General features: G+C 38.5%; 1 protein-coding gene across 4 annotated transcripts in view; it reads left to right on the top strand.

Annotated features, from left to right (window-relative positions):
- Window positions 1-13,591, top strand: part of DOCK1 (dedicator of cytokinesis 1) — a 312,269-nt gene that overhangs the window by 26,639 nt on the left and 272,039 nt on the right. For all 4 annotated transcript variants that reach the window (XM_074831522.1, XM_074831523.1, XM_074831524.1 and 1 more), the window contains 5 exons: window positions 2,132-2,172; window positions 4,190-4,245; window positions 5,815-5,911; window positions 9,347-9,495; window positions 12,665-12,800. In XM_074831522.1, coding sequence (XP_074687623.1) covers window positions 2,132-2,172; window positions 4,190-4,245; window positions 5,815-5,911; window positions 9,347-9,495; window positions 12,665-12,800 — 479 coding nt within the window. The remainder of the gene's footprint in view (window positions 1-2,131; window positions 2,173-4,189; window positions 4,246-5,814; window positions 5,912-9,346; window positions 9,496-12,664; window positions 12,801-13,591) is intronic.

A 13,591-nucleotide genomic window follows, 5' to 3' on the forward strand; every position in this document is an offset into this window, starting at 1 on the left:
GATACTGTAGGAAAATGTAGTTGTTGGTTGCAGTTTTGTTTTTGTCATTTTTTGTCATGTTTGTTTTTTTTTACGTTTTGGCTAGTTCATTCGAGGTGACTTCATGTATTTAAATGACATTGCTCTTAGATGTGTGTGTTCATGGCAAGACTCAGTGCCTCCAGTTGAATCGCTCTCTTTGGAAATGGGGCTCCCCGCTGCAAGAACCTCGTTTAGGTGGTGGCTGCCAGCCACGAGCCTGGCTGGACTTGCCTGGCCGCATCAGGGCCTCTGCAATGAGCAGGAGCGCAACCAGTTCTCCAGGGCAGATTTTGGCAGCTTTCTTATCTGCAATCTCTTGTAGCTTTGGCTGCCAAGCTTCAGAAAGCAGAGGTTCGGCAGGGAGGAGCTGTCTTTGCTACGTGGCTTTTTAATCTGCAGGTGCAGTGGATGTCCCGAGTCAGACAGCACAGAAGATGAGATGGGAGAAATGAGGTGGCTGAGATAATAGGATTGTATGTTCTTTAGTTTGTACAGAGTTATGGTGCTTATCAGTTTAGACTCCAGAACTTGAAAATGTTGGTTTATTCATATAAAACGGAGGGAATTTAGTTTTTTAATAGGATTGAAATCTGTGCATGTCTGTACACAGATTTCAGCCAGTAGAATAAGAGCTGGCAGAAACGCTTTGCCTTCTTTGCACCTGAGCCAGAAACTGGGCATGGTCGTTTCAGCAACAGTTTTTGTTGATATTGCTCTGAAAGCAATGGAAAAGCAAGATGTGAGGCCATTGCAGCCTCTGTAGGGAAGTGAACTGTGATGGCTGTAGACACCAGATTAAAGAAGATCGCACAAACCATCCCCAAGTGATCACGGAGGATAGGCTTCTGATGCAGTGTGAAGGTGATGAATCATTTTACCTTTTGCTACTGGAGAGCAGATGAAAAATCCTGTGTGCTTGAGACTTTAACTTGTATTTCTAGTCCCAGAGCATAGATAATGAATTTGTCAGCGTGTGTTTCTTCCTTGAACTTTCTTCCTGCCCTTGTTATTACCAGAAGTGGGGCTGTATTTTTTTTTTTTCCATGTCTGCTTTGTGATCACCCCATCCTCACCCATGTTGATCTCTGGAGAGGGATGCTTTGCTGTACAAAAACCCTCTTTGCAGAGCTAGAGGGGGTGTTATTGCACCCAGGCTCCATCTTCCAAAAGCTGCAGAGGGCAGCTCCAGACACTTGGGTTCTCTGGGGTGCTGAGCAGAAAGGAGTGAGCGAGCCATGGCCCAGACAAGCTGAAATATAAACCAGCCCCAGTGCAAGCAGACAAGCAAGCTAGCACTGAGCTGGGGACAGCGTGCACAGAAGATCTCATCTGCTTTCTCTGGCACGGTCTCTTCCATGAGGCAAAATGACTGTAGTTTGTAGGGTTTTGTTTTTGCTTTGGTTATCCAGTCGCACTGAAGTGGGATGGCTGGAGAAACACTAAAAGCTGTAATGGTGATTGCTTGCAGATGTGTCGTGAACTGGGGGCACGATAAATGAGATGGTTTTCCAGGCACAGCCGCCTGCCTCGGAGCGTGGCATAGGCTGAATAATCATGCGGCATCGGGGCTGCTGCGGGGTGGGTGTTTGCTGCCTCGTGTTGAATTAGGGCTGCAGGGCTCCTTGCTCTTATGTTTTGATGTGTGAATCATAAATCCCAAAGTAGTCTTGTTTTCTGCTGAGATGACAAATGGCTGATCTACATTTGGAAACTTGCATTTGTGGAACTTAAATAGGTTTTAACATCCAACTGGTCAAACAGTACATTTTTGTAAAGTTAATGCTCTAAAGTTGGTTTTATGTTGGTAAATTAGTAATTAAGTTTAAATGAATGACAACTAAACACATCATGTAAAATGCCATCTCTGTCACGTAGTCTTCTCCATCAGTTTGATCCTCATCACTCTGATTTTTATAGCTTCCAAGAAGATTTCTTTTAGCCGGGGTATTAATCCTGTAGAGAATTTAAATTCAGGTGGAGTGTGCGTGTGCACGTTGGCGGGGGTGAAGCACAATCAGAAACCATGTTAAGGTGCTGTTGAGCTGAGAAGGAACAGCTGGTAGGTGACATTAATGAACTTTTTAATGCTTTTTCTCTTTTTCCTTCCTAGGTTGGTACAGAGGTTATACACTACGAAAAAAATCCAAGAAGGTAAGTGTTGCCAGAGCAGAGTGCTCATTTTTCTCTTGGACAGAGATGTATTATGGCGTTGCATGTGTTGTTATAGCGGAGATCTCCGGCATGTCTTATGGTGCTGCAGGGGAGCGATCCAGCGTGTGTCCCCTGATCTCTAATAACCGCTGGTGTGTAGTCTCAGCCTCTGGTAAATGTGAATTTTTCATCTTAACCAAAACTTATTTTAGCAAGGCCTACAAGCTGAGTTGCGTATCTATATTTTTCAATTTAAGGGTTTATGTACGTACAGTCACTCTAGATGGCTTTATGTGCATCAGCTTGTTTTCTGCAGTAACTGGTGTACCAGAGTCTTTGCCTCACTAAAAAGTTCAGAACTTTATGTTCTAGTTGATCTGTTTAGAAGCTGACACTTTGCTTCACTGTCTGTTAAATAATGTATTACTCGTAAAACGCAATTGCATCTTGGAAAGTGATACGGAGATCTACATTGTGATTTTCAGTCGTTCTCTGCAAGAGGGGGATTAATCTTCTGCAGTGTAATTTTGCCTAGTTGTTAGGCTTTCAGTGTGCATAAAGGGTTGCTGTTTATAGCAGCCTTTCTGAAATAAAAAGGAAACAGCACAAATACTGGTTGTAACATTGTGTTTTATTTTTTGAGCATTTTACTTTATAGTAGTAATTAACCGGAATTAAATGACTTCTGGTTTTGCTTCTTCTTTCGCTTAAACACTTAAAATGTAATGTTTGCCTACAGAGGTGCATTTTGAGTTGTGTCTGCACATCTAAAAGTACAAAGCTGAGCTGTGTGGTTCGTCCCACCCATTTCCTAACCAGGCCTGTTCTGTGTTTTTTCTTGTCTATTTTGATATTTTCTTTTTTTGGAAATACGCTAAATATTTCATGAACATGCCTTGTACAGCCTAAGAAGCAATTACACATTCTTCTTGGCTTAAGTTAATTCCACGTGTTGCTGCATTTGTCTGACTGCTGCTAAATGTAATGATATTTTTTTTTTACTGGGAGAAAAAGACACCCCCCACCCCCTACCCCTCCAGTTTCTGTAGTTTTCTAGAGAATTTCCTTTTTTGCATTCCTAGATGGTAAGAAAACTGAGTTACTACCTCAGAGGGTTAGGTGGAGGAACTTACTTTCTCAGACTTGAATTTTTTTAATATGAGTTTACACTATTTTGAGAATATTATTGTGTTTCTGGGATCTCAAGATAAATTTAGAACATTTTTTTTTTTTCAGAAAAGGCAGTACTGGTCTTTTTCTGTACTGGCTGTTGAAGAGGGTTTTGACTTGTAGCACCTACACTAGGTTGGCAGTAGAAGACACTACGTTATGTATAGTCTGTGTGCGATGGGTTGCAGCGCAGGATGCCTGTGTCCTGGGTGTGCACGTGCCCATTTATTTCACAGCAAGGCAGCCCTTTATGCTGCCCGTTCTCACGTAGTGTTTATTTGAACTGGAAACACTGGAGAAGACACTTTGGGAACAGAAGCAACATCTTCTAGCAGGGTTAGAAAGCTTTGTTAGATGTGAGGAAGAGCAAGCAGCGGACCTGGGTTACAGGCAAAAAGTCATTTTGGAGTAGGACCATGTAAAACCATCTGTCTTTGACGCTTTCAAAAGGAAATCTGTCTTAATTTGCATCTGTGTATAATCATCCAGGGACCTGGAGAATTGGGGCAAACTGTACCTTGAACTGGGGGAGGAACCACCCCTTTGCAGGGCTGCTTATGACAGGGTGTCTCTGCTGTTTTCTTTAATATTTTGAAGATAGCAAATAAGTGGTTTTAAACCTAAGGTTACAATAACACCTTCTTGAAAGGACATGCAAGATTTAAATGTACATAAAAAAAAAAAAAAAACCACCACAACACAACTATTCTGATGTTTAAGAGGATGTGAATGGCTCTGCAGACCCGGAAATGTGTCTTGACTCTTTTTTTTTTTTTAGGTAATAGATACAATATGTTATGTGAAACTGGTTATTTAAAACATTTTTTCCTCTCCTTCCCTCTCAAAGGGCATATTTCCCGCCTCCTATATATATCTTAAGGAAGCAATAGTTGAAGGCAAAGGGTAAGTTTGGTTTGAAAATAATGAAAACCTATTTTCCTATTTGTATCACTATAATTTCTCTGTATTATCAGAAAACTTACAGTTGTTTCCAGTTAGTTAAGTGGCTGATGATGAAAATGTGTGTGGTTCTCTTAAAAAATATTTTAAATTGGTAACTCATCAAGTTCAAAGGTGCTGTCATCAGCAGTGCTTCTGGCTAGTACTGTCCTTAGCTGCATCATCGTATAGTTGAGCTAAAGCATAACCTTCTTTGTATTAATGTAAATGTTTCAGAAGAATTAATAATTTACCATTTTTCTCTATAACTTTTCTTGCTCTCTCGACTGATAATTACCTAGATCAACTTCCTCCCCTCCCTGCCCCCTGCTTCAGTTCTAATTTCAGCTTTCCCAACTTTTTTCTTCCAGCCCTTGAGTCTTATGGCTTCTGCTTGGTATATTAAAAGAGGCCTTTGATATAAGATACCTTTCTTCTATGCAGATGAAATTTAAGTAATTTCTTAATTCTGTCTTTAGTAAGTCTTGTGGACTGAACTCCTTGCTGAAAGCCATTATCCAGGCATTGTTTTCTACCTTACTGAGTTCTGTCAAATTGTTCATTTTGTGGTTCTGCTCTGAGTTCTGTCAAATTGTTCATTTTGTAGTTCTGCTCCCTTTCCTGATATGTGTGACACTAAGTTGGGGCTGTGTTTTGTTATTTAACAGCTGTTCAAGTTCAGATATTTATATATCAAATCAGCTTTGCTGGACATGCATGTAAAAGTTCTTAATATTGATAGAAAAGTTTAGTTAAAAAACAGGAAAAAAACCCCAACGAAATGCCACGGAGAAAAAGTGGAGTGGAATTAATAAATAATTAGCCACATATGAAATGGAGTGAAACAGGATTAAAATATTTCATTCCTTTGTGCCCGATTTATTTTTATACACTGTTAAATATGTAAATGATAAAACTACTAATCATGAGATTGCTGCATAATGACATCTTTCTTGCTGATTACAAAACTGCCTTTAAGTACCCTACTTCTGAAATATTAAAAGATCTAGCTGTTGTTTCTTACTTTCATGGCACGTAATTTTAAAACAAGTCATACAGAAACTTAATGGTAATGACTGGCATGCTTAATTTTTCTTTGCAAGATTTTGGAAAACAATTATGCATTGGTATCATGGCATTGTTGTGTGGTTGTGTGTATCTGGCTTTCATCTTGGTTGCTTCTTGTAAAGTCAGTATCTCAGTAACAAATGGTATGGTGAGGAATGTATTGATATCCTTATCATGTGAGTATAGAAATAAGGAGGGGGGGGGGGGGGGGGAAGTGTGAGCTCAGTAGCGTAGTCTGAGCCCACCAAAGTACCCTTTATGTCGTGTGCCTGTACTGTTGTACACTGCTTCTCCTGTATCTGATAATATATTCTTCTAACTTCAAAATTTATAGTAAGTGATGTTATTTTCAACCCTGTCATTATTGAATTGTCTTTGGAAAAGAACAGTTCCTTAGGAATGATGCTGTCATCCTACCCAAAAACTACTACGTAATCAAAACTATTTTTTTCTCTTCCTCTGAAGACAACACGAAACAGTTATACCCAATGAGCTCCCCTTGATTCAGGAGGTTACCACGACACTGCGGGAGTGGTCTATAATATGGCGGCAATTATATGTTGTAAGTATCAATTTAGGAAAAGATTTACAATAGCATATCGTTTATGAAAAGAGTGATGCTGTGAAAGGTAGAGTGAGAAGTATGAAGGATCTGTTAATGAAATTCCACTTCTGTTGCTGTTTCTAAAGGCTCCTTTCAGTGTGGAAAAGCTATTCAGCATCTTCTGTGTTAAGGCACAAATCTCAGGAGTGTTTGAGTGTTTTCTCAAATACTGTATATTTCTTGCACAGAATCAGCTTTTTAGAGTGTTACCTTGATCTAGCAATAATTTATTGACCAATTATGAGCCATTTTTCATGGGGTACTATTATACAGAATATGTTGGATTTTTAAGATGTTTGGAAACATCTAATATATGATTGTATTAAAGAAATGAAGAAAATGGTTTTAAGGGCAGTTCTTAAGGCTGTTGGTCTACAGTATAAAAAAATTGAATATTTCATGTTGAATTTGTGGGTGTAATCTTAAACCTTTGAAAAATCATCAGTGTAGGCTTTTGACCTCTCAGTATTCTTGTGCTTGAAGTTGATTGAATCTTGTGCTTGAATTTATCCTGACCTGAAGTTACACACCTGATTATTTTCATGTGCTTAAGTTCCAAACACATAGGACTGTATTCTTAGAAATTTAAAGTAATGAGCATTTTCGTTGATAGATGGGATAACAGAAATAGCCATGAAACCACACAGATGCAAGTGCTCGGAAATAAGTTCTAAAGAGTGTTCAAACATGCACTTAAAAAGTGCAGTTTGGACGTAAAGCAACAACGTGCTGTAGGATGTAAGGTACCCCAGCTCAGGCTTCTCATGCTCTCGTTGAGTAAGATCACTGTAACGAGAAAATGGGAACAGGAAAGCCCTATATTTAAAGTAGGGTTTAATGCACTTTCTTATAAGTATGTTTGAAATCTTCTATCATAGGAGTGAAGCTGTGTAGTGAGGACACTAACTGGAAATGAAGATGTTTGTGTTGACTAATGTGGTTTTTAATCACACTCGTGAACGTAAAGATTAAAAACATAGTATGCTGGAAGTGATGTAGTGTTGCAGTAGATGAGATGAAGGATAATACCTTACATGAAGAGGAGCAGATGATTATATATTGGAGAGAGCTTTGATGTGATGTCATACTAGAGAGGTTGAGTGTTGAAGAGCAAGGAGGAAGTAGGCAGAAGCAAACTAGGAGGAGCAGAGTCTAGAGAGGGCACTGAGAACAGCTTTGCCCTTGGTTCCACTGCAGTGTGCTGCTGAGGACAGGGAGGATTACATTTTGACCCTGATGTCTTTTTTCGGGGGGATTATCCTGAGTGTGAAATCTGATACTGCTTAATATCAGAGAAACACCACCTGCAGAATTGGCCAAGACTTGGTTGTGGTGCATGTAAAATAAGGAGGAATAGCAAGAGACATTGTTGCACTTTTTGTAGCAGTAACTTTTAGGGAATTACAAAATTCTCCTGGCGTGAGAATCACTTGTTCGAACGGTTAATGTTTAAGATCACATTTATTATGCATTTACTTCCATGAAGACATGGGAACAGCTGAACAATACTGCAATGCTTTGTTTGACTTCAAGAGCAGGCGAGGTGTGATGCTACCAGTGGCCTCTCTTCCATAGCAGAAAGGGTTCCAGTCCCTGTTACAGCTTTACTCTGAGAAAGTAGATCAGTTAATGAGTTTATTTATAGTTTGTATCTCAAGGATATCTGTTAGATTAATTGCATGTGGTCAACTGCCAAAAAGAGCTTTGGTGCACTGGGATTGCCTTTTGAAGGAAGATTTGGTACTGGAGGTAGCTGGTTTCAAACTGGTCAATCTGCAGACTAGAGAGATAGTCTGTGTTGTCCACATCTTGCATATTAGAAGTCATTAAATGACCACATTTTTGCCTGTATTCAGTTCGTAATTTGTGTTTGAATATTGACTAGCTATTCAGTTTTGATTTGTAGATAGCAGAGGGCGTGGCATGTTCTTCATCTCACTAGTTTATTTGATTGCCTGCAGCATCGAAAATCATGAACCTCTTTCCCGTTTGGATTTGTCTGTATTTATCTTCCAGCCGTATGTGCCTGTTGTGTCTTTCTCTGCTACATTAAAGAGCTTTTAATAATGGCTATTTTCTCTCTGTGAAGGTGCTCACACTATAATCAAGTCAGCTTTTAGATAATCTGAACAGACTGAAGTCTTTAAGTTTCACAGTTAGATATTTTTTCCCTGAGTCTTTGAGTCATTATATTCCTTTCCTGCACCTTCTGCAGCTTTTTGCTGTCTTCTATATATAGTGGAGAATTTTATTTTCATTATTTAATTATTCCAGTTGTTCTCAGTCAAACGAGGCCTAGGTGTAGTCTGAATGAAAGATAGCTATGTGTAGCCTGAATAATTCATTGATGTAGGGTGTTTAGAAATATGTATTCCTTTTAAGAGTGTATTGAACTAATGGCTTAGATGTTGAGGGTTATGAAGACAGTAGGAGAGACCGCTTCTGGGTAAGATCAAAGCATTCAGGGCCTCTGCGTTGTCTTTGTCTTGACATTATCTTTCACAATAAAAATAGAAAGGCTGTTGTTCTGCAACTTCAGTTTTGCATAGTTTTGTTTGTTTGTGCTAAAATTGATGTGTATATGCACTGTCCGTGGTTTAAACCAACGTGTCAAATTCTGTTTTGTGGTTAAAGATTTGATCTTTTGTCTCAATGCACGTGTGTATGGGCATGCATATAGAAAACACTTTGGAAAAGAGGTTTCTTCCATTGTAAGTCTGGAACTTTATCTCCCCATGTCCTAGTTTAGCTGAATGTTGCCAAGGAAAGCTTGTGTATGCTGCTGGCACTATTTAATATCCATAGATACAGCCTTTATAAACAATTAGGGCATTTAACTTCCCATATAAGGCTTAGTGCTTTCCTGGCTTTTCACTTTTCTTCAGATGTTACCTGTGACTCCTAAGATACTGATGCGCTCGGCTTTGCACACCAAGGAATTTTAAAGTGTTACTCTGAAGGTTTAACTAGGGGGGAAAAAGGATTCTGTAATGTGTTGCAGATGGAGTATTGCAGAACTTGAGCCTCTTGCGGTTAAAATGCACCATTTTTAGTCCTGCTCTACTCGATATAGAGGGTCATTGAATAAAGTTACTCTGTGAACCAAGGAAAGGATATCTTTCCCTTGAATGCCTGTTCTGAATACAGCTTGATCCTGGTTTTAAGGTAACATAAACAGAAGCATTTATACTTACTTAGATACTTTAAAGAAGAGTGTAAGGTTCTTTGTATTCGGTGTTCTATGCTATAGAAAGTTAGGCTCCTAATTTAGAGCTATTTATAGACTCTTACCCTTTTGAATTCATATTTTATAATTGCAATTTATTATATGTATTTAAAAGATGCACAGTAGACTTCAAAACTAACTTCTACCCATCTTTTTCCTCCAAACAGCAAGATAACAGAGAAATGTTTTGCAGTGTACGGCACATGATATATGATCTTATTGAGTGGAGATCTCAAATACTCTCTGGGACCCTACCCCAAGATGAGCTCAAAGAACTGAAAAAGAAAGTGACTGCCAAAATTGATTATGGCAACAGGTTTGTGAACAATATTTTCTAAGTGTTTATGCTTAAAACCAAATCAGCTTGTGCAATACATGTTAGCTGTCAATGGCTTCTTGAAGGATTCTTTTATTTCTGTATTTATGGAGATGTAATAGGAGTATGTTAACAGTCCTGTTATAGCAGGATAAAGAACGAAGTTGATATAACATCTTTAAAATATAGTACAAATTATAATATGTAAAGTGGAATCAATATGTAACTCACTTGATGATATTATCAATTTAATATTGGTATGAAGTTGTAATTTTTAAGGTCAATTGAAAAGTGCAAGTATTGCCTCCGTTCAAAATATAATTTAAACTCTACTTGCTTCTGCAGCATAAACAGTTGTTGCCTTCTCAACACCACCAGCTGTGTGTGCCCTGAAGTCACTTAGCTGTAATGTGATGTTGAAGGATTTGGCTCAGAAGCATCATTTAGCTCATTGTTCCTCTACTTCTATAGTATCCAGCTTGTACCAGAAAATTGACAGATTTAATAAAGTACCTATTTAACAGAAGAGGAGGGAAATTGTGAAGGCAATATTTAAAAAAAAAGACAGCAATATAGGTTGCATATGTTAGATATGTTAGTGATTCAGACATATTAGCTCTCCAAACAGTGGTCTGGATTTAAGGAAAATTTTTAAAAATACAGGTTTAGGTTAAAAGTTGTCTTTACAGTTATGACTTGCCATTTTAATTGAAAATCTTCAGTTAGGAAATTATTTGAAGCACTGTTTTGAATACTAAGAGACAGTGTTGTAGTACTGTGCACCTGGGGACTGAAAAAGTTTTCAGCAAACCAGTCTTTAAATCCCTTGTGATGTAAATAACTCATCAGATTTCAGCTATTTGTGTTATATTCCTTAAGAACTGCCAAATTTGCAGTATTTCTGTTCATGCACTTTATCAGCAAAAGCTGTGATTTAAAAAAAAAATATCATCAGTAACTGCATTCAGTTAGTAATTAGCATTTATAATCCAAGATATGGACTGTTGTACCTCAGTAGACAATTAACCAGATGTTGTTGATATTATTTGTTTGGCTACTGTATTTTACCATCTGGCTAAGGAGTTGGTTAAAGTTACTCTGAATAACCTCCAGATGCTCAGTGTTCAAATACAATGGAACATCTTGTGCTGTGCTTTATATTCATAATGTTCTGATGGACTAATTAAGTGATCAGACCATTCTCTGTGGAGTACAGGAGGGAAGTGAATTTGAACTTCTGAGTAAATACTCACAACTGAAAGATACCATATGTTTCTAATGTAGTCATACATTCACTTTTGTCTAAAATAAGCACAAATGATGATTTCAATATCCAGACAGAATGAATTCATTATGCATTTTATAAGTGTTTTCTGATCTAATCATATCCTAACTTTTCCTGTTTTGTGAAATACTGATTTGTAAATAAGGTTTTTTCTATAAATAAAGACAGCAATTTTACTGCATGTTGTCAAAATAACAGAGGAAGTAAAAATGGTCTCATGAATTTGTATTTTTAATGTTTTCCTGAAATTGGGTCAGGTAATTTTGTTGTGAAAACATGTTTTTTGTTCAGCTGCAAAAATCTGTAACTGGGACACTTAGGAAAAAAATTCATTTTTTTTTTTTTCCCAAGCATCATTTGCAAGTTAAAGGATAAATCAAAGAAATTAAATCAAAGGAGTGCTTGCTTCTATTTATTTGACAGTCTGTGCAAATGTTCTTGTCCTGTTGGTGTGTAGTAGGCTGGGGGATTAGTCTTTCTCTGAATTTCTGAGTTACCTTTTCTTCTGGTCCAGGCGGGCGTCTCCTACGGAAGGACTCTGCTTCTGTTCCTCCGGGGCTGGCAGTTGCGATACGAGCGATCAGTGGGTTTATCTCCTGCTGTGGCTGCTGTCCAGGAAACAGTAGTAGGGAGGAGCAAGATGATTTTGTCTGCTTTTCTGATTGCTTTCAATGATGAAACATTTTCTCACTAGAAAATTCATCTGGGAGCTTGGTGTTCCAGGGATGCTTAAGAGAGTTTTGTGGTGACTGGATCCAGTTACAGAGCAGAGTTTAGGAGGTATTGCTTAATAAGCTTCCACCTGCACTCTGCAGCTTGTATGAGTGATGTTCATCCACCTTTGAATTAATGCAGTGCAATTAATTGGAGGGGTCTGTGTATTGAGCCAGCTCAAGGCTTGCTTTGACACCTCCAGGTTTCCCCTCTTGTCAGGGAGAGGTGTGAGGAGTGATCCTCTAAGTACACGAAACATGTCGTCTTCTGCCACGGCTCATGTTCTTCTTTTCAGGTGCTTGCAGGCCGTGTCCAAAGGGAACTTACTCTCAGATAAACCACAAATCTCTGTGTGGCTCATTAGATGCTGCAAGTTTGATTTAAGCTCATTGATCAAACCTATTTCAAAACCAAAGTTGCAGCAGCTCCATCATGAGAGGTGACTACAGAGTTAGAAGAAGAAAATAGGGCCCATATATACTGGAACGGAGGTGAGGAGGTCAGTCTTAGGGAAGATAGGTAGAGAAATGCAGATCAACCTAGACCTGACTTTTTTGTTTTAATCCTTGGTTCTGCTGCCAGCACTGTACTAACATGGAGAAATGCGAAAGGTCTTTCCTAAGACTGGATTTGATTATGGCAGAAGCCTTCCTCTCTGTGGAAGGTAATCATGGACGTTAACACCCTGCTGACAGAAATCTGGCTTCTGCTTTAAATAAAGGGAAACAACGTACGCTGCCTTGTATCTTGCCGGTTTTTGCTAAAATATGAATATGCTTGCTTTGGAGGAGAACGTGGAGTGAGACGAAATGAACTGACCAATTTGCATGTGGTGTGACTGTAGTAGTTGTTTGTTCAAACTGTCAGATGAATCAGAGGAGGAGACAAAGTCTCTTGCAAATTTAGTTGTTTAAGAAATTACTTCTCCAGCTGTTCTGCTATTTCATTTACATCGGTTCTTTCTGTGCCGTGGGAAAAAAGTAACTTCCAGCCAGGGATGGTTATCTCCAGGATTGGTGACATGTTAAAATGTTTTATTGTTTATCAAATAATTTTTTTTTCTATCATATGGCAGGTGTGCATGACTTTAATGTTAAATACTTGGCAGGTGTTTTTTAAGCATTTATTTGAGCACTGTTAATTCACAAGCCTATTTTTTGGTTTGTTTAGAATTCTTGATTTAGATCTGGTTGTTAGAGATGAAGATGGCAATATTTTGGACCCAGAGCAGACCAGCACGATTAGCCTTTTCAGAGCACATGAAATAGCTTCCAAGCAAGTTGAAGAGAGGCTGCAGGAGGAAAAAGTAAGATAGACTATGCACTGTAGTTTTTCCCTTTGAAACATAAGACTAAACTAACTAGGTGACTGTTATTTTTAGCGTTGGTAATGAAGAATTTGATATGTTTATGAAGACTCATCAGGCTTAAATATTTTTAAGAACTTGTATGTCTTGGGCTGTTTAATTGTCTTTCATACTTTAAAGGGCTTAGTAGAATTTATGGTTAAGACCTGTATCAATGAGTTGACTACATTTGTAGGTTAATACCAGAGACACATATGTGGCAGGTCTGTATGTTAGGTTTGTCGTGAGAGCTTATTTTTGAGAATCAAGTAGAATAAGGTCCTCATTATGTTTGTATGATTTCTGTATGCCAATCCTAAAAACTTGTTTGTTGAAATACAAGGCGCAAATTTAAAGACATTCCCAGACTTGAAGAAGCAGCTTGTTTGCAATTCAAATCCTTATTTTTAAAAGGAAGAACACTTCTGGTGTAAGGAGCCCTGCCCGTGTCAGCAGCAGTTAGTGGAGCATGGTATTCCTGAGGAGCTGCTCATGAGTGTGTTAGTGCAACTTAATGAGTTGCTGCATCCTGTTGAGTTGTAATGGGCCATACACACCCTTGCAGCCCTTATTGAACTTGGTGTAAAAATACACCAGTTTAAACGGGATTTGAACTGTTGCATTTTTTGCATCCAGAGTTGTTTCTTTGTCCCTGCCTCAGCCAGTTTCCTTTTTGTCCCATGTGCATTGCTTCCTTCTGCCTAGATAAAGTAGTTTGTGGAAAGTTTATGGGAACTAAAGTCCGAGGGGTG

The sequence above is a fragment of the Strix aluco genome, chromosome 7 (genome assembly GCF_031877795.1).
Source record: "Strix aluco isolate bStrAlu1 chromosome 7, bStrAlu1.hap1, whole genome shotgun sequence".
NCBI classification, from domain to species: domain Eukaryota; kingdom Metazoa; phylum Chordata; class Aves; order Strigiformes; family Strigidae; genus Strix; species Strix aluco.